General features: G+C 44.5%; 1 protein-coding gene across 7 annotated transcripts in view; it reads left to right on the top strand.

Annotated features, from left to right (window-relative positions):
* PRKCZ (protein kinase C zeta) overlaps positions 1 to 21,327 on the top strand; it is a 141,426-nt gene that overhangs the window by 116,758 nt on the left and 3,341 nt on the right. For all 7 annotated transcript variants that reach the window (XM_029577889.1, XM_029577887.1, XM_029577888.1 and 4 more), the window contains one exon: positions 18,005 to 18,120. In XM_029577889.1, the coding sequence (XP_029433749.1) occupies positions 18,005 to 18,120 (116 nt within the window). The remainder of the gene's footprint in view (positions 1 to 18,004; positions 18,121 to 21,327) is intronic.

Here is a 21,327-nt window from a genome sequence, read left to right as displayed (position 1 = left end):
TACTTTCCTCCCCATGGGAGAAAACAGGAACAGCGACTTCTGGAAAGGTATCAGAAGCAGCACAAGAGGGGACTATTTGCTTGCATGGCTGCCTTTTCTTACTAAAAGCTAAAGGCAGGTCTTACCCCTTCCTAAATTCCACGGAGACTTAGAGACCTGTTCCCCTCAGTCTCCTTACTCCTAACCCTTCTGTACAGAATCTTTTCTGGCCTGGAGGGAAATGCCACAAGCAATCTCTCCAAACCCTGATCTGGCAGGAGCGCAGGCCCCTTTACCCAGGAAATAAAACAGGAGGGGACAGTACAGGGGACAGGATGATGTCCTAGAAAAGATTTCTAATTCTGCTTTACCATTTGCCAGAATGTTCTCTCTGTCCCGATAAAGCCACATTAATTGTGGACTTTTTCTCATCCGTCGGGGACTTGGTGCATAGGCTTTTCTTTCAGCAGAAGGTCCAGCTCTTCCTGTTTCTGCTCAGGTGCAAAGTCGGGGGCTAACTTTCCCTGCGGCTTCTGGGTCTTAGGGGATGGAGCTGGAATCGCTCAGTCTGAAGGCTGCTCAGCAGGTCTTGACTGAACTTCACACTTCAGAGCTGTTAGAGGAAGGATCTTCCTGCTCCCATGTACCTTTTATATTCATATTTAATCTTGTGAATAATTTGATTTTGTGCTTTTAAATATTTCTGTGACTTCCCTTGAGGATCTCAAAAAAAGATATAGTTGCGATGGAGAAGGTACAGAGAAGGGCAACCAAAATGATAAAGAGGATGGAACAGCTTCCCTATGAGGAAAGGCTGAAGAGGACAGGGCTGTTCAGCTTGGAGAAGAGACGGCTGAGGGGGGATATGATAGAGGTGTTTAAGATCATGAGAGGTCTAGAGCGGGTAGATGTGAATCGGTTATTTACACTTTCGAATAATAGAAGGACTAGGGGGGCATTCCATGAAGTTAGCGTGTGGCACATTTAAAACTAATCAGAGAAAGTTCTTTTTCACTCAACGCACAATAAAGCTCTGGAATTTGTTGCCAGAAGATGTGGTTAGTGCAGTTAGTGTAGCTGAGTTCAAAAAAGGTTTGGATAAGTTCTTGGAGGAGAAGTCCATTAACGGCTATTAATCAAGTTTACTTAGGGAATAGCCACTGCTATTACTAGCAACGGTAACATGGAATAGACTTAGTTTTTGGGTACTTGCCAGGTATATGTAACTTGGATTGGCCTCTGTTGGAAACAGGATGCTGGGCTTGATGGACCCTTGGTCTGACCCAGTGTGGCAATTTCTTATGTTCTTATGTTCTTATCTATATTGCCTCTGAATTGTGCTTATAAGTTAAAATGGTGATTTTGTAATTCTTGCTGTTAAAACTTCAAAAAAAAAATATAAATATAAAAAAATAGAACTTTATTTACCCCAATGCTCTTTTTTTTTTTTTCCCCCCTGCTTCGTTGTCTTTGTAAATGCTATTGCTCCTTTCAGGATTATATATCCGTTTGTACATTTCTTAAACTTAATGTAAAACAAAAGAAAACTCTGTAAAGTGATTTGTGTAACTGTGGGCTTTTTCCTGGATAGTGCATGGGCCAGGCTGTGCCTTTTCTTTGTCCAGATGATGCACCTGACTACTTACTCGGGGCGACACCAGCGTGGAATCCTTCCTGCAGCGCAGTTAGTGCTGCTAGATTAGGTCGTCATCTTTCTGAAGTTAAGCGGCATCCGTCTTTTTTTAATCATTGCGCCTTGTGGTTTAATACACAATAAACTGTTAAGCTGCAGCTAAGCAGATGGTTTAACAGCCATCAATCACCGCAAAACTGCATTTTATAGAAAAGTGCTGCAGCGGCAAGAAGGCTGTGATGAATAGGAGGCAGATGTGTGTATCGGACATGAAGGTGTTAGAAAAACGCATTCGACACAGCCGAGTCTACCTTGCTGCTAGCGGCGTTATCTGTGCAGAATAATAATCGTGCTACAGTTCTTCCACAAGGACGCTGGCCTCGCAGGATATTTTGCACATACTGTGATAGGAATGAATCTGGCTTGTAAAGCAGGGTGTGTTGGGAACTATCTGTCTCAGATTTACTCTTAATCCGTGTATTCTGCCAAAGAGAGCTGCCGGCTGCTGGCACTCATAGGCTGTAATATTTATCCAGCTTCACTTGGAAGTTCCTTTTAATCAGGCTGCCGGAGCTCAGCACAATTGGGATGATTTCTGTTTTTCTGCCACATTTTCTTGCTACTTCGGGATTTTCTGTACTGACACTTCTGTTAGCAATACTGTTCTTGTGTTTGTCTCCCTGCTGTAATGCTGGGCTTTAATTATCATGGGAATGTGTCAGGTGATCACGAAGTTTTCATTCTTCAGTTCTGCCCAATATCAGGAAATATTTCTTCATGGAGGGGGTGGTGGATGCCTGGTGTGCCCTTCCAGAGGAAGTGGTCAGGTTAAAACAGAAAAAGAATTCAAAGGGGCATGGAATAAACACTGTGGATCCCTAAAGTCTAGAAGTTGGAAATGAAGAATAGGGTACACGGAGCGGCAGTTACTGCCCTTAACAGAAGGCATGGGGGTAACCTGCACGGAGCGGCAGTTACTGCCCTTAACAGAAGGCATGGGGGTAACCTGCACGGAGCGGCAGTCACTACCCTTAACAGAAGGCATGGGGGTAACCTGCATGGAGCAGCAGTTACTGCCCTTAACAGAAGGCACGGGGGTAGCCTGCACGGTGCGGCAGTTACTGCCCTTAACAGAAGGCATGGGGGTAACCTGCACGGTGCGGCAGTTACTGCCCTTAACAGAAGGCATGGGGGTAACCTGCACGGAGCGGCAGTTACTGCCCTTAACAGAAGGAATGGGGGTAACCTGCACAGAGCAGCAATTACTACCCTTAACAGACGGCATGGGGGTAACCTGCACGGTGCAGCAGTTACTGCCCTTAACAGAAGGCATGGGGGTATCCTGCACGGAGCGGCAGTTACTACCCTTAACAGAAGGCATGGGGGTAACCTGCACGGAGCAGCAATTACTGCCCTTAACAGAAGGCATGGGGGTAGCCTGCACGGTGCGGCAGTTACTGCCCTTAACAGAAGGCATGGGGGTAACCTGCACGGAGCGGCAGTTACTGCCCTTAACAGAAGGAATGGGGGTAACCTGCACGGAGCAGCAATTACTGCCCTTAACAGAAGGCATGGGGGTAGCCTGCACGGTGCGGCAGTTACTGCCCTTAACAGAAGGCATGGGGGTAACCTGCACGGAGCGGCAGTTACTGCCCTTAACAGAAGGAATGGGGGTAACCTGCACGGAGCAGCAATTACTGCCCTTAACAGAAGGCATGGGGGTAGCCTGCACGGTGCGGCAGTTACTGCCCTTAACAGAAGGCATGGGGGTAACCTGCACGGTGCGGCAGTTACTACCCTTAACAGAAGGCATGGGGGTAGCCTGCACGGTGCGGCAGTTACTGCCCTTAACAGAAGGCATGGGGGTAGCCTGCACGGAGCGGCAGTTACTGCCCTTAACAGAAGGCATGGGGGTAACCTGCACGGAGCGGCAGTTACTACCCTTAACAGAAGGCATGGGGGTAGCCTGCACGGTGCGGCAGTTACTGCCCTTAACAGAAGGCATGGGGGTAACCTGCACGGTGCGGCAGTTACTGCCCTTAAGAGAAACATGGGGGTAACCTGCACGGTGCGGCAGTTACTGCCCTTAACAGAAGGCATGGGGGTAACCTGCACGGTGCGGCAGTTACTGCCCTTAAGAGAAACATGGGGGTAACCTGCACGGTGCGGCAGTTACTGCCCTTAAGAGAAACATGGGGGTAACCTGCACGGTGCGGCAGTTACTGCCCTTAACAGAAACATGGAGTAACCTGCACGGTGCGGCAGTTATTACCATAAGAAACTTGTTGGACAGACTGGATGGACCTTTTGATCTTTTTCTGCCATCATTACTATGTTACCCCAGTTATTTATTTATTTATTTATTTATTTAAGGGTTTTTATATACCGCAGTACGTAAAGAAATACATCACCGCGGTTTACATTTAACAATAACTTAGCAACAGGCTTTACATTGACATTATTAATAGGTATTAAATAAACTAAATTCCATATAACAGTTTTGACGGAAAACAGGCTGAACAGACTGTGGACCATCCAATAAAGTATAACATACAATTAAAATATTGATGTAACTATTAAACCTTAACAAACCAACACAAAAACTAAATAGTATCTAAAACAATACCGGTTCTGAGTGTGGATACAATTTCTATATTGCACCGAAGACATTTCTGTTATTTAAAGCTACTTAATATCATGATGGGTAAGGGTGGGCAGGTTAGGTGAAGAAGGAGATTGGGGAGGGAATGAGGTTAGGGTGGGAAACGGAGCAAGGGAGAGAGGGAAGAAAATAGAATGGCATTTCAGTTAAATGGATATCATTGTGTGAATGCTAGTTCAAATAACCACGTTTTGAGACCTTGTTTGAATTTCTTATGGCAGGGCTCCAGACGTAGGTCAGTGGGCATCTTGTTCCATAATTTGATTCCCGCTATGGAGATAGAACGGTCTCTTGTGGTCACGAGTTTGATGTTTTTTGTTGGGGGGGCTGCCAGTTTAGCTTGATGGATGTGTCTTATGGGTCTCTTGGAGGTATGGAACACAAACTGCTCCGAGAACCATTGCATCTCTTGGTTATAGATCGACTTATGTATGAGGGAGAGAACTTTAAAGGTAATTCTAGAAGCTACTGGGAGCCAATGCAAGAACATGAAAGCAGGTGTTATGTGATCATGGAGATGGGTATTGGTGATTAATCGAGCTGCTGCATTCTGTAACATCTGTAAAGGTTGAATTGAGCTTTTAGAGAGACCCAAGAGTATTGCGTTACAGTAGTCAATTTTTGGTAGTATGGTAGCTTGCAATACCTTCCGGAAATCTTGTGGATGTAGAAGAGGTTTAATTCTTTTTAGTGTGTGAAGTTTGAAAAATCCATTTTTTATTGTAGCTGAGATGAATTTCTTTAACGTGAAATGGTTGTCAATAATGACGCCAAGACTGCGGACTTGCTGTAGTAGGGGAAGAACTGAAGTAGAGTGGTGGGAAGTGTTGGAGGGGATGTTATTGTGTGGTATGATGATGATGAGTTCAGTTTTGGTAGTGTTTATAGCTAAGAAGTTTTCTGTGAGAAGCTTTTTTATTTCTGCCAGGGCTGATTCCCAGGTTTTCAGAGCATTAGAAAGGGAATCATTAATAGGGATAAGAATCTGTACGTCATCGGCATATATGAAGTGGTGGAGTTTTAGTTTTGCTAGGAGTCGACAGAGAGGTGCTAGGTAAATGTTAAACAGTGTTGATGATAGCGAGGAGCCTTGTGGTACACCTTGTAGCAGATTTCTTGGTTTAGATATTTGGGATCCCAACTTGACACTGTATGTCCTGTCTGTCAGAAAAGATTGGATCCAGTTTAGTGCAGTGCCAGTGATGCCGATTTGAGAGAGGAGGGCTAGAAGGATATTATGATTGACCGTGTCAAATGCCGAAGAAATATCGAGTAGGGCAAGAATGTATGAATGACCAGAATCTAGTGTTTTTAGAATAGAGTCTGAGAGGGATACTAGCAGCGTTTCAGTACTATGGAACTTACGAAAACCGTATTGTGACGGAAATAATAATCGGTTATCATCTAGATAGTCCGTGAGTTGTTTGTTTATCACTTTTTCCATGATTTTTGACAAGAATGGGAGGTTCGAGACAGGACGATAATTGGCCGGTTCAGATGGATCCAGGTCTGGTTTTTTGAGAGTCTGCTTTATAATTGCATGCTTAAGTTGCATAGGAAAAATACCAGTCGATATAGATTTGTGGATGATGTTGGAGATGGGAGGGGCAATCCTCGTGGGGATGGAGAGGAGTGTTTTAGTAGGCATAATATCTATAGGGTGCAATGCAGGTTTTATCTTTTTTAGAATGGTTTCAATTTCTGAAGTGGTTGTGATTTCGAAATTAGTGAGTGATGGTGAGGTGATAATGGTGCTTCTGGGTAGAAGGGAAACCGGTGGAGCATGTGCAGTAAAGCGTGCCATGATATTAGAGACCTTTTCATAAAAGTAGGTAGCTAGCTTCTCACATTTGTTTTTATCGTCATTTTCTGGATTGCTGTTTGAAGGTGGGGTAATAATGTTAGCAACATATTGGAATAAGGCACGCGGGTTGAACTGATACTGATGAATTTTTGTTGTGTAGTAATTTTTCTTAGCTTCATCTGTTGTTTTATGATATTTATGGAGAAGGGATTTAAATTTCTGTAGATGTTAGTAAAAGATGTTAGTAAAGGAAGTCATTCTTGCAGCACAAAGATCTTCCACCAGACGTTTCTACAAATTGAAATGGAAAAGGTTTTCCATTTGGTGTGAGTCACAGGAGAATCCATTCAATTGCTTAATTGTAGCCCTTCTATGATATCGGCTGCTCTTTCCAATTGAGGGAGAAGCTGACTTCTGTCAGGGTTGAGTAAGGGCTATTGCAGCATATCGTCAACGCTTAGGTCTTCCGATCTCTCACTCTCCAATAGTAGCAAAATTCATTAAAGGCGTTCAACATCTTTACCCTCCTATTGAGTGGGACCTAACTGTAGTACATGCTCAACTAATGACCGCTCCAACCCCTTCAAACCCTTGGTATCAAGGATCGCAATTTTCTTTACTGAAAGATTGTGTGTTTCAGAGCAAAGAGATCAGCGCGCAGAATAAGCCTTAATGTACGCGCGGTTTCAAACATAGGGTAACAGTAGGAACTCATCCACGGTTTCAGCTAAGTGGTTTCTCAGCTTCACTTGGATCAGGCCATAGTTTTGCAATCCTTTTTTCCCAAAACATTCTAACAAAGGTCGAAAGCTTACAGAAAATCTTCTCCATTATTTCTTATGAACCCCAAGAACTCCGGCTACTAGTTAAGAAACACAGCCCCTCTCCCTGGCTATCTGACCGCATTTCCTATTGCTGTCTGGAAATCATCTTCAAAGCAAAGACTCGGGTGCAAGCAACTTCCACTTCCTCTTAGCAGACCTCTGCTCAGCCTCAATTCAAGAAATCTGCAAAGCGGCTACTTTGTCCTCTCTTCACACCTTTGGTAAGCAGATGCATTCCAAGCCTCCCCTTATCTGCTCTACACCACGATGCAACTCCTCCATTGCTTATCAAGAAACAAATATTAGTTTGCAACCCTCAGCTGGGGATTCCCCACTCGGGAGGCTGAATGTCCTGCTTGGCCACAGAAAAAGCAAAGTTGCTTATTGTAATAGGCGTTCTGTATAGAAAGCAAGACACTTCAGCCACACAGTCCCACCCTCCTCCCCCTAAAGTTGAAGTTTAGCTTGTGAAACGACTGAGGAGACTTGTGTGGTGACACTGTGGGAACACGCTTGTATGCTTAAAAAGACTTCCAGGTCTCTGAGAGAATATTCTGCAGTGGTGCCATCTGGTGCCATCGTCCGGTTGTCCTATTGTCTACAAAGAGCACCTGTTACAACTATACAACTTGTAGGCTTCTGCCAGAAGCAGGGAACTTCAGATAACCGCTAGCATGGACTATTCCACATGTGTGCTGGATATTGGGGCTTTCATTATTTATTTACTAGACTGTAAAGCCTACCAAAGCGATTCCAATGTTATTTTAGCAGGTAAAACACAAATCTCCAAGTGCACAGCTCCTGATTATGGATCTATTCCACTACATCTCTTGCCGTCTAAGCTTGGATGAGTCCAAACGTTACCCTCCAGAAACCTTGGCAAGATTCTTCTCTTCCTCGAGCAGTTCAGAACCTAATGAGAAGGGTCTTCACAGGGAGTGATGACTTGGAGCTGTGTCTGAAGCTCCAGGTACCACGTTGTTCCCAACTACCAAGAGTTGGATGTCTTGAGTCTGTGCAGTTCCCATCAGCCACTTCAATCCTACCAGCCATGGAGATTTGATATTTGGACTTTCTTGTGCTTCACTGTCCACCAGCCCAGTCAATGTTGGGCAGACAGATCTGTCCATTAGCCCAGCGATGGCAAACTCGAGAAGGAGAGAGATGGGTAGAGACCAAATAATGTTAGAAAAACAAGAAATATGCTGAGAATCACGGAAGGGTAAGAACGTAAGGCTTGCCATACTGTATCAGACCAAAAGTCTATTAAATTTACTATCCTGTTTCCAACAGTGTGCAAGCCAAGTCATAAGTACCTGGCAGAATCCCAAGGGGTAGAAAGATTCCAAGTTGCTTATCCCAAGAATAAGCAGTGGATTTCTGCGACTCTACCTTAATAATTGTTAATGGACTTTTCCTCCAGGAACTTGTCCAAACCTTTTTTAAAGGCAGCTATACTAACAGCTTTCACCACATCCTCTGGCAACAAATTCCAGAGCTTAATTATAAGTTGAGTAAAAAAATATTTCCACTTATTAGTTTTAAATGTATTACCCATTAACGTCATTGTGTGTCCCCTGGTTTTTGTTCTTTTCAAAAAAGTAAACAACTGATTAAAGTTTACTCGTTCCATTCCACTCATGATTTTATAGACCTCTATCATATCCCCCCTCAGCCGTCTCTTCTCCAAGCTGAAGATTCCTAAGCTCTTTAGCCTTTCTTCATAGGGGAGCTGTTCCATCCCCTTTATCATCTTGGTAGCCCTTCTCTGTACATTTTCTAATTCTGCTGTATCTTTCTTGAGATGCAGTGACCATAACTGCACACAATACTCAGGATGAGGTTGCACCATGGAGTGATACAGAAGCATTATGATATTCTCTGCTTTATTCTCCATTCCTTTCCTAATAATCCCTAGAGTTGCTGCTTGTGGCCATCTTGTCCCCTTCATCTAGAAATGTTTATACCATTTCCTTCCACTTTCCATTCTGTCAGCAGGGTCCAATGTTTCAGGACTGCTTTGAGTGCTGTCCCACCAACACTAGTATTCAGGAAGGAGATTGAAATGGTACACAACGAATCATTTGTGTTCATGGAAACCTTTTCAAAATGCCCTTTGGTTTAAAGCCTGTGCTTTTACACTGTAGAGCTGGAGACTTTGAGCATGCGTTGCTCATTTAAAGCAGCAGTACTTAGCTAGATTCACTCACGTACAGCTTGGCCTCTTGCACCTTGGGCCTCCTGCTCAGTTGGAACCGGGGCTGGGATTTTCGCCCGATCAGCGCAGTGAGGGCCACGCACTTTTGGAAGCCTCTGATCGTGGGGCCTTGCGTCCAGCTGCGAGGTTTCTACATGCAGTGACTGGAACTCCTCTCCCCCCACGCGTTGTGAATGTGACCTCTGCAGCACCCCTTGTTAACTCGGGAATGGAAGACTGGAGCAAGGAGTCCTGTCCAGGTCCTCAGAGCCACCAGACTGCTCCCTACTGCTGCAGCTTTTCACATGGTTGGGACAGTTTGTATGATTCGGTGCTAAATGTTACCAAATTTCTTCATCAAAATTACAATTTTAGATCACTGCAGCAGTGTAACACTGACATCTAGTGGCCTGGCTGCGATAAACAGATGTCGCCTATAGAATGGTATAACCCTCTGATATCCTCCACAATTATTATCATCTATATACAGGATTACTTCAGAGAATGATAGTAATAGCCCATTTCTGAGGTTTAAAGACTCTCAGATTTGTTGTTGTGAACATCTGGATGCATAAATCCTGCAGTGCATTAAAACATAAAACATTACAGAGCTTTTTCTTTTTTTTTACAGAAAGTAGATAAGGTTTCAGAATAAGTGGTGGATATGGAGGCTCGTTTTGACCTCTGAAATCGCCATCTGCAGACCTGCTGCAGTGATAAACGCAGGAGGCTCCAGTTGCTTGCAGTGAAGCAATAGCAGAGATGAAGCAGGACTGCAGAGAGAGAGAACAGGCCGCTATACAGAAGTGACCTCTTTCATTTGCAAGGTTGCTTTTCCAGTTAACTAAAATCAAATGACTAGAAATATCGGGCAGCATTACAGATGAAGCCTGTTCCTCCTCTATAGAGCCATAATGGGCAATAGGAGAAGACCATCCGGCCCATCTAGTCAGCCCAGTTATGCTAAGCTGACAAAACTAAGGACATATCCCAGCTGTCGGCCGCAGCGCGGACCACCTGCAAGGCTGCTTCTTATTCAGGACACTCGCTTCATCCCCCTTGGCAGTTCCAGCAGAAGAGCATTACATATGCCCTCTTAGTTTCCTCCAGCGCCCACCCTTCCCATGCCTGACCTCAAGACTATGTAATAATCTAATAATAGCATGGCCATTGCCAAAATATCCAGCCTTGATTTGGGTTTGCCAAAGAGAGCCGTTTGTAAACTGCAGTTTCTGCATAAGTCGGCAACCTTCATTTACCGGGGGCAAGAAAGGAAAGACAGGATTTGAAAGACTCCACTGGTTACCAGTAAATTTCCGGATCTATGAGGCTTGTATGCCGTAAGGGTTTAAATCAATGCTTGGGTAACATTTATGAAGGGACGGCTATAATAGACCTGCCAGTTTGTAGCTGCGGTCAGATTGCAGAATCGTAGTCCCATTCATTTTTTTGTAATTAAAGTGCACATCATTGAAAAATTAAAATCCAGAATAACTTCCCCTCAAGGGTGTAATCCATACCCGAAACTGTGCCATGTTTGGATTCCAGTTGACAGGAAGCTATTTTGTAAACTTTAATTTTAATTTTTTTTTTCATATTAAATCCCCTTTATTGAAACAAGAAAAAGTTACCTGAAGTAATGCATGGATCAAGGAGATATAACATGCTGCTGGTGAACATGAAGATATTCACAGAACTGGGCAATAATTCTACTAATAATCCTAGTAGGAATGCCAAATCCTCTAAACTCAAAACCATGGACTTCTAGCTGACTGACTTATGATCAGGCCCTGTGAATGTGGGGGTCCCAGTCCAGGTTATTCCCATTAATAGCCCCCACTTTACTCGCATCCTGTAAGAAGGGATCCCGCATTCTCATTTCAGTTTTTTATCCTTGGCATAAAAGGGCATGCGTTCCATGCCACACACTTTGCAGATTATCTGGATCCTATCTCAGGTTTGCTCTGTAATTCCCGGTGTCTGGCGGCATTTCGTCTTGCTACCAGTAATGGAAAGCAACCCCACGAAGAAGTGAAACCCTGAACTGTCAAATCCAATAAGATAAGTGTAGAATCGAGCAGAAGACGAATGCCTGTCGCTTTAATTATCTACATTACTTCCTTCCAGGACATCTCTGTCAGGGGGCCTGCCCCCCACATGTGGAGTAGTCCACTCCCCTACATCCTCTCCAGCATCTCCTATTTGAATCACCTAGGCCCACCTGCAGGATTATACCAAAGAGAGAGAGGATCTTGTAACCGTTCTCCCTGCTCGTCGTACTGGGAGAATTAGTCTGGTTGAATCTCCATACCATTTGGTCGCAATCTTTCTATTCTAGCTCTTCCCCTACCTCTTTGGCCCTGTTGGATCTGACAGGTTTTTGATGAGAGAGAACCCTTATTAAATAACCGTTCATTGATGAGTCTGTCAGACGGTTTGGTCCTTCTACTGAAATTGTCCTTGTGCATTCCTTTAAGAAATCCGGTTAGATTTAACTATCCAGTTCAATTCAGGAAAAAATCCAGATGTTTATGCCTCAGAGCTTTTCAGTAGCAGACATTCATGCTTATCAGTTCAAGTGCCAGTTTTGGCACTTTCCAGAGGTTAATAGCCAAAAAGGATTTTGAAAACCAAAGTGGAATTACTTTATACTATATTTGCAAATTAGACACTTGTGCAGCATTGTCAGCACGCATCAATAATGGAGAAGGTTTAATCGCAGAGTTCATGAAAGGGCATTTCAATTTCCTGTAGAGTCCGTCTTCCCTGGTTAATTCATTAAGCCTTGTAGATTACTGGCCTCAGATGAAATGGCACAAGAAAACAGCTGGATGAGAATAAGTACTTAAGTTATGAAGCAGTATGTAGATCAGATGGATGGATGTGTAGAAAGAACTGAAATCCTACTTCCTGGGCTGTCCTATATTCATTCTTTAGTTCTTGGATTTATTGCCACCTTTTTGAATTCACTCAAAGCAGGTTACAGCATATGAGAATATTAGTGTATAAAGAGGTCATTTGTAGCTTCACGTTACTAAGATGTAAACACATTTGAATATGAAAAGTAATATAAAGAATGCAGTATGCACAATTTAATATTTCTATGCTGGATTTCACTTCATTTCAGCAACTTAAGGCCTAAGTCATCTGGCGGTTTGTATTTCAGGGCTGGGATTTGGTAACACAGTTTTAACAATCATTTTCAGAAACAAATGGGATTTTGAGTACAAGTTCTCAACATAGATTTAGAGAAACAGATTTGATAAGTGCTGCATCTGGTTGAGGTGGACTCCCCTGTTTGAGTGGCCTGAAAACAACAAACCAGTATAAGCGTTCTAAGACTGCAACGGCCTGCTCTCTGAAGCCTGCACTGGGCCAGCTCCATGGCCTCGCAGCACGGCGGTGCACGTCTGCAGAGAAGACCCAGCATCTAACCTGCTGCTGCCAGGGCTGGTGACGGTAGTGATGCTCTCAGGCCCCAGGGGAGGGCTGGTGGTTCTGCAAACCCTTCGGGGAGCCTTTTTCACTGTATTCAGGAGAGTGTGCTACATCCTGTTCCTAATGGAGTCCTTGCTATTACTGATACCTTGCACCTGAATTAAGGGTTTTAAATTTTGAATGTCTGCAAAGAGCAAAGGAAATAAATCTTTTCTGAAAAATGTGAGATAATAGTTGACAATCTATTTGCACTGAAACCTTGCCACTTTAAGCAGGTTAAACCTTACTGTTATGGCTTGAAATATTAAATATGAATTCTGTAGTATTACCAGACGCAGATGGCATGTGGTAGGACTGCTCTGAGAAAGTCAGCTCCCTATTACATATTTCATCTTCATTTACGGCTGCTAAATTTAGCTGAATGAATTCCCACCACTGTTTCATCTGGGGGGGATTTTTAGAGCTGGCATTAGCAGCACTAGACAGAGACCTGACGTGTTCCTTCTCCTTCGGTATAGAGTGCAGATTTCTCATGGGAAAAGATGTTATCCTCTCTGAAACATCTCTTGATGTTTCCTGTCCTTGTAGTTTGGAGCTGAATAGAGACCATAAAAAAAGAAATCTTAAGTCAGGGCTAGCGCAGTGGCAGTACATAAGGACCTGACTTTGATTCCCGGGCTGAGTGTAGACACATTTAGGGTTCTGAAATCCGCTGCAGTGACTGCACGTAGGTGCAGTGTGAGGGGAAAATTCCCCAGATAGTTGCAGTTAAAGGCTCATAGTGCTAGATCCCGGCCCCAGAGATATAGGGCTCTGGATTCAACCTCCTAGGTGGCCAGCAAAGTTAGCAGGTTAACTTTGATGGGATACACGGCCATGCTGCTGAATACACCCCGGCTAACTTAATGGCACAACCAGCGTTAGCTGGATAAATTATCTGGCTAACTTAACTCTGCCCAGAAACGCTCCTGAAATGCTTCCAGATTAACCAGATTTGTAAATACCACCATTTGTCCAGGTGTGTCTGAATGCAGCCAGACAAATGGCGCTGAATATTGATCTCTCATGGAGCTATGAAAGAGTCATTCTAGGCTCACTGATTTTACTTCTTGTCTGGTATCCTTGTTGCAATTTTGTTTCATTGTCTATGTGTAAATGGGAAAAAAAAAAAGGTCTCAGATCAAGGAAGATTGAACCTGGCGGTGATGTACGGTAGTTTGTTTTACGGCAGCTCAGTCCCATGTAGAAAGAGCAGGGTTGGATAGCTAGAGGCAGTGACTGAGACTGGGATCTTTCACTGCAGCCCCTCAGCATGATGGAGTGCGCTGCACCATCGCCTGCTCTGACAGAGTGCTGGATGCCTCTGGATATCGCACACAAAAACGGGATTGTTTTGCAAATGTTCCATCTCATGGAAAAGGTGAATTACATCACTGGCTTTTGAAAATATTGGTAAGTCTGCCGTTCCTGGTGCGTGTGAGAACCCTTGTTAGTTTTATTTTCAAGGGCTCATTGCATTTCTGAACCACATCGTAACTCGCATCAGCCAGTCCAGCCTCATTTTGTTCCAAAACGCAGTACTTAACGGTATCACCAGTAACGCAGCAAGTCATATCATGGAAGAACATTGGAAAGGCATCTGGTGAAAGAAAAATCCTCTTTAGGCTTTCGAGCAGCCTGGCAGAATAACTCCTCTGGCAGGGCTGATAGCAAGAGCTGCACCGTCCCTTGCGCAGTACATCCAGAGAGCCTTTTCTCTGTATTTAGCTTGCATCCCTGCCGGCGAGTAATGCTTTTCATTACTTTATCCTGCTTATTTGTCGAAGTATAGTGTTTACTGGCAGGGAGGCTGCAGGGAAGAATGATTTTGGAATTGCCTGTGCTCAACTTGATTACAGGTTCAGAGTAATGAGAGAGGAGATGGATGGAGAAGAGCAGAAGTCGGCCCTGACCTGAGAGCACTGTTAACAGGTTCCACCGTGGCCACAGAGTCTGTTGGAGGAGGAGGCGTGACCTAGGGATTAGAGCAGTCCTCGGGACATACCTAGCCAGTCAGCTTTTCAGGATAGCCAGTGAATATTCATGAGATAATTTGCATGCAGTGCTGCCATTTTATGCAGATCTATCTCATGCACATTCAATGTGGCTATGCTGAAACCTGACTGGCTAGGTGTGTCCTCGGGACTGGGCTGAGAATCGCCTGGGTTAGAGCATTGGGCAGGAATTCGAGACGTCCTGGGACCTGAAATGAAGACTTTCCATTTCCGTTAAACAAATCGCCTTATCTCCTTGTGCCTCTGGGACCCAAGTGTAAACAAGACATTTGCCCCAACCTGGCTCTGTCAACAGTTTGCTTTTTTTCCAGCTATCTCCAGCGGGCCTAGAAAAAATCAAAATATTCCGTTCCCCCTGTCCACGTTAGAAATCCATGATGTGCTGAAGATGAACAAGCCACACAAATGGGTCGCATGCCCGTGTGTGGCACCAAGTGAAACGAGTGTGCCAGAGCTTTCTGCATTCACGGTGGTGGCCCTGCAGCCGCGCTCTGTCTGGTCTTCCGCTGGCTCAGTCAGATGTCATCCAGCAGCTTTCAGGGCTTTTCTTTACTGTTTGTACTAATTTTTTTGCCACAGCATATTCTCTCTGTCATGTTTTCTCTATTTCTCCCCTAAATGTGATGTGTAAAAGTGACCGAATTATTGATTTAAAAAATGTTTATATTATGCTTCTATAGACCAGTGCATGCTAGGCTGTTTCATTCCTTGTTCAGAGGGGCAGATGAGAACCTGACGCTGGTGATACAGCTGCTCAGTACAGGAAAGAAATTAGATGCTACAAGAATAACAAAAGATCTGCCATTTTACTTAAAAAGTGGGTATATAACAGCAATATTCATCTGTGACCGTTGAGACCATATTCACTGATATATATATATATATAGATATATAATTATATTGCATCCAGGGTTTAAATAAAGGGTACCTAAGTGGTATATCTGTCAGAGAACCCTTAAGAAGGGTAACACCACCACTATTTTAAAAGATTTGAAAGATGCTTAATGTAGCAAGCTGTATTATACGATGGCAAAGAATATCAAAACTGTTCAAAAGATAAAATTGGCACAATAACAACTCTACATATATTTATCACCTGTCCTAGTCCATCATTCCTCATTCTCACCACTTCTAAACTCTCTGTAGTGTTTTGCATATACAGTGACTATAGATATCTACATAAAACATTCTGGTCTGCTTTATCCTGCCCACATTGTAGAAGGAGAGCAGAGTTCCCTCCCTGTCCCTAGTCTCAGGGTGGGAAAGATCTGGGGAATATAGCATTCCAGAATGAGAGCAGAGTTCCCTCCCTGTCCCTAGTCTCAGGATGGAAAGATCTGGGGAATATAGCATTGCAGAATGAGAGCAGAGTTCCCTCCCTGTCCCTAGTCTCAGGGTGGGAAAGATCTGGGGAATATAGCATTGCAGAATGAGAGCAGAGTTCCCTCCCTGTCCCTAGTCTCAGGATGGAAAGATCTGGGGAATATAGCATTGCAGAATGAGAGCAGAGTTCCCTCCCTGTCCCTAGTCTCAGGGTGGGAAAGATCTGGGGAATATAGCATTGCAGAATGAGAGCAGAGTTCCCTCCCTGTCCCTAGTCTCAGGGTGGGAAAGATCTGGGGAATATAGCATTCCAGAATGAGAGCAGAGTTCCCTCCCTGTCCCTAGTCTCAGGATGGAAAGATCTGGGGAATATAGCATTGCAGAATGAGAGCAGAGTTCCCTCCCTGTCCCTAGTCTCAGGGTGGGAAAGATCTGGGGAATATAGCATTGCAGAATGAGAGCAGAGTTCCCTCCCTGTCCCTAGTCTCAGGGTGGGAAAGATCTGGGGAATATAGCATTGCAGAATGAGAGCAGAGTTCCCTCCCTGTCCCTAGTCTCAGGATGGAAAGATCTGGGGAATATAGCATTGCAGAATGAGAGCAGAGTTCCCTCCCTGTCCCTAGTCTCAGGGTGGGAAAGATCTGGGGAATATAGCATTCCAGAATGAGAGCAGAGTTCCCTCCCTGTCCCTAGTCTCAGGATGGAAAGATCTGGGGAATATAGCATTGCAGAATGAGAGCAGAGTTCCCTCCCTGTCCCTAGTCTCAGGATGGAAAGATCTGGGGAATACAGCATTGCAGAATGAGAGCAGAGTTCCCTCCCTGTCCCTAGTCTCAGGATGGAAAGATCTGGGGAATATAGCATTGCAGAATGAGAGCAGAGTTCCCTCCCTGTCCCTAGTCTCAGGATGGAAAGATCTGGGGAATATAGCATTGCAGAATGAGAGCAGAGTTCCCTCCCTGTCCCTAGTCTCAGGGTGGGAAAGATCTGGGGAATATAGCATTGCAGAATGAGAGCAGAGTTCCCTCCCTGTCCCTAGTCTCAGGATGGAAAGATCTGGGGAATATAGCATTGCAGAATGAGAGCAGAGTTCCCTCCCTGTCCCTAGTCTCAGGGTGGGAAAGATCTGGGGAATATAGCATTGCAGAATGAGAACAGAGTTCCCTCCCTGTCCCTAGTCTCAGGATGGAAAGATCTGGGGAATACAGCATTGCAGAATGAGAGCAGAGTTCCCTCCCTGTCCCTAGTCTCAGGATGGAAAGATCTGGGGAATATAGCATTGCAGAATGAGAGCAGAGTTCCCTCCCTGTCCCTAGTCTCAGGGTGGGAAAGATCTGGGGAATATAGCATTGCAGAATGAGAGCAGAGTTCCCTCCCTGTCCCTAGTCTCAGGATGGAAAGATCTGGGGAATATAGCATTGCAGAATGAGAGCAGAGTTCCCTCCCTGTCCCTAGTCTCAGGATGGAAAGATCTGGGGAATATAGCATTGCAGAATGAGAGCAGAGTTCCCTCCCTGTCCCTAGTCTCAGGATGGTTCATGAAAGTATCTCTTCTAGTGAGATTCTTATCAGCATGGGACGGGCCTTTCTGAATTTCAGTGGCTGGCTGGTGGTACTTGTAGAAGGTATGCAGGCTTCTTTTATCATCTTAATGCTTTCCCTGAATTGCTTGTAATTACCTCGTAGCAGCTGCTTCATTCCTCCAGCGAGCTGAGCTGCCTTTCAGTACCTGACAGTGACCCATTAGTCCTGGGAGAGAGAGGTTAAGCAGAAGGTTTAGTTTTCCTCCTCTCTATGCCCATGGGAGAGTTTGCCATGAAAGCTTACTCGGCATCTCTGTATCTTTACTCTGCTCACACTGGAAAGGTGAGATCAGGCCCTCTTTAATCACTTTAAAATGCGCTAGATTAAAAGTGTCTGGATTCATTGGCCTCTGCAGCAGGGGGACATTTAAAACGTGTTTGTTTGTTTTTTAACATACTTTAAGCCCCGTTCATGGAGCAACTTTGAAAATGATTTTAGGGAGAATGTAACTAAACCGAATAATGCTGACTTCAATTCTGACTTCTTATTTTGCATTTTATTCCTAGCTGGAGAAGAAGCAGGCGATCCCCCCATTTCAGCCTCAGATCACAGATGACTACGGTTTGGAAAACTTTGATACACAGTTCACCAGCGAGCCAGTTCAGCTCACCCCAGACGATGAGTATGTTCATCCAACAGGGAGTTTACTTCAGTATATGAAGTATAGCACTGAGACCATGTGTGTGTGCTTTTTATGATGATAGCTAGGGTCAAAACGTAGGTAGGAATTAGATGCAACAGGTAAGCGGCATCAACCCACAGATCTCAGTGAAAGCTTTACTGAGCAGGTATGGGAGTTCCCACACCAGCCCCTCGCTCTCTTTGTCCAAACTACCACACTGACATGTCCCAGTCTTGCTCGGAACTATTTTTCTGTTTTGCATGATTATCTTGCAGATGTACCCTGTCTAGGAGGCATCTTATTGGCCCTGATTAAGGAGTATCATTCTACCTTACCGTCGTCATTGGCTGTGGTAGGGTCCCAACCAACTCTGGCAGGATGCCAGTATTTTTGTTTCCTACAAGCATCCATTCTTCTAAAGACGTCCCTTCCGCTCTTTTCAAAGGCATCAAGCTCCTCGCACTTCTCAGCAGCAACGGAGGGAGAGGGCTTAGCAGCAGATGCAGCCTAACCCAGGACCAGTTTTTGACTTCTTCTAGTGGAGGAAGAGTTCAGTCCCGTCTCTTGCCTTCCTCTGATCTAATGGACTTCAGTCCAGCTCTTGACTCTTCTTCTTTTTTCAATCTGCCCAACTGCCACAAGGCAGTGAAGCCTGTCCCTTCTCAGGAGTGTGACAAGTTTCTATTCCTAGTATTTCCTAATACCCAAAAGGCCTGTACTAGAGCTGTGGGGACTGAACAAGTTGTTGGTTTGGGAGAGGTTCAAGATGAACGCTCGCCAGACAAGCCTTCTGTTCCTTCAACTGAGGAAATTCAATGTGTGCTCTGGATCTGAAAGACACTTATGCACACATTCTTTTTCACCTCGCCCATCAAAAGGTCCTCAGATTTGTGGTAAAGAATTCATACTACCAATGCAAGATGCTCCCCTTCGACCTTAACAACTCACAGGGTGTTGACAAAAGTCTTGCAGTGGTGGCAGAGGGGAGTCAGCATGTTTCCATACCTGGACGATTGGTTGGTGATGGGTTTATCTCTAGCAGGAGTTCTGGAGTCCTTCAAGACCATACAGCTCCTCCAGTCCCTGGGTTTCCTGGTCAGTTTTGCCAGGTCAGCCCTGGTTTTGTTTCAAAGAATTCAGGTTATAAGAGCCTGGATAAGACTCTCTTTAGGAAAGAGAGAGCTGCTTTGCTTATGGGCCTAGAAAGGTCAGGCATCATGACCAAGCGTCAGCAAGGTTTGTCCTGATCCTTCTCAGACACATGACTGTGCGGTGCTTGTGACTTGCACATGCAGGGCCTTTAGTGGGGCCTCCAAAACCAATGGGAGTTCATTCAGCCATTATTCCACCAAATCTGTGACCCTGGGATGAGAGCATCCCTTCATTATTAGATAAATCTGGACGTTCTAAAGGTGGGTCTCTTGTCTACTGACACCTCCACCAAAGCAGGGGACAGGGAGTGGCACAGCACATTCTGGTGTGGCTCGGAATCCAATGGAGCGTTAGCTACAAAAAACAACTGGAGTTGCAAACTATTACTATGCTGTAGGGGCTTTTTCATCATCTTTTCTGCACAAATTTCTCTTGCCCAAAAATTGATTCAGATGGCGAACTAAGTGGCTATACTGTAAACATGCAGGGGAGGTATGGGTTCTTATTCCATCTGTGAGGAGGCCCTCTGAATCTAGTCATGGGCAGGACATCACAATGACCATCTCCAGGCAACATTCTTTCCGGGAATCCAGAAGATGATGGACCACCTCAGCAAACTGAAAAAGTTGTCCACGATTTCTTAATCAAAGGAACATTCACGTGGTTTTAACTGTCACTGGAGTAGACCACTGAGTAACTTGTTTACCTTAGAAGATAAGATTCTTCATGTATTTGAGCAGCTGCAGATCAGCTTTCGACACTTCTGTACTGGGCTTGAGCATCAGTCTACTCTATACATACCCACAAATTCCTCTAATTATGAGGACTGTCCATAAGCTCCTTCAAGCCGAGGCAAAAATCATCCTGATAGTACCAACTTGGCTACATCAACTATGCGATCCATATCTTGTCCATCTGCTAATTTAGTCTCCGGTTCTATTGGGAATACCTCTGATTCTCATCTCACAAGAGGAAGGCAAGCTCTGCCATCTGAATTTGCCATCGTTGGCCCTCACAGTGTGGTAATTGAATGCACAGTAGCCACCTCCTTACTGCTTTCCAAAGAGATGAAGGATGTTTGATTTCCACCAGAAAACCTTTGCCCAGAAGATCCTACAGTTTCAGATGGAAGAGGTTCTTGATTTGGTGTAGGACCAGCCAGCTGAATCCCTTCTTCCATGGCCAGAGGAACTTGCTTCAATATCCATTCTGCCTCTCACCCTCAGGCCTTAGCATCTCAGAAACCTTTCCAACTGCTAGTGATGCACAATGGCCTTGGTTCATCTTGGTGCCAATTGCAGTGTATCACCAGCAGTTGGAAGGTGCTGTTATCTTTCTCCACCTTTTCGTAACAAAATTCATGAAAGGACTGGCATTCCAGTGCTACAGGATCACCTTTTCAACTGCTTGAGTTGGTGGCCTTGAAGTTTCTCACCTGGAAAGTATTGTTTCTCATGGCACTCATGTCAGCATAAAGAGGAAGCGAACTACAGCTTCTGATCTCATATTTGCCATGCTTTCAGAAATTTCATAATAAGAGTGGTTCTACAAACTCGTTCCTTTTTGTCTGAAAGTGGTAACTGTGTCACATTAATTAAAGAATTGTACTATCTACATTCTTTCCGAGACTGCATGGGCACAAACCAGAATAAGCTCCTCACTCTTTGGACTGTAATGGAGCCTGGCCTATTTACCTAAAAAGGTCTCACCATCAAGCTTCTCTCCTTTGATCATAATAGAGTGGGAAGGGCAGTTGGCTAGTGGACTGGCTTACAGATTATAGACCCTGTCAAGGATTATCACTTCAGAGCAAGTAAATTTTTTCAGTCAGTGTAATAGGAAAAAGTTAATTAAAATTGATGCAAGAATAAATAGTTGATACACTGCATGGTTGCCATATAATTGAGATGAATCAACCCAAGTTTGTAAATGAAACTGCAATGCTGTTTTCATGTTAAGTTTGTGTTCACTAAGTACTGGGCTTTCTCTTCCTTTCATCCCATTTGTCCCATACAAAACACTACAGCTGCTTCTGTGCTGCTATTCCCTCCTATC

This window comes from Rhinatrema bivittatum, chromosome 15, assembly GCF_901001135.1.
Source record: "Rhinatrema bivittatum chromosome 15, aRhiBiv1.1, whole genome shotgun sequence".
Lineage (NCBI taxonomy): Eukaryota > Metazoa > Chordata > Amphibia > Gymnophiona > Rhinatrematidae > Rhinatrema > Rhinatrema bivittatum.
The sequence above is the reverse complement of the archived record's forward strand: the minus strand, read 5'-3'. Positions and strand labels throughout refer to the sequence as shown.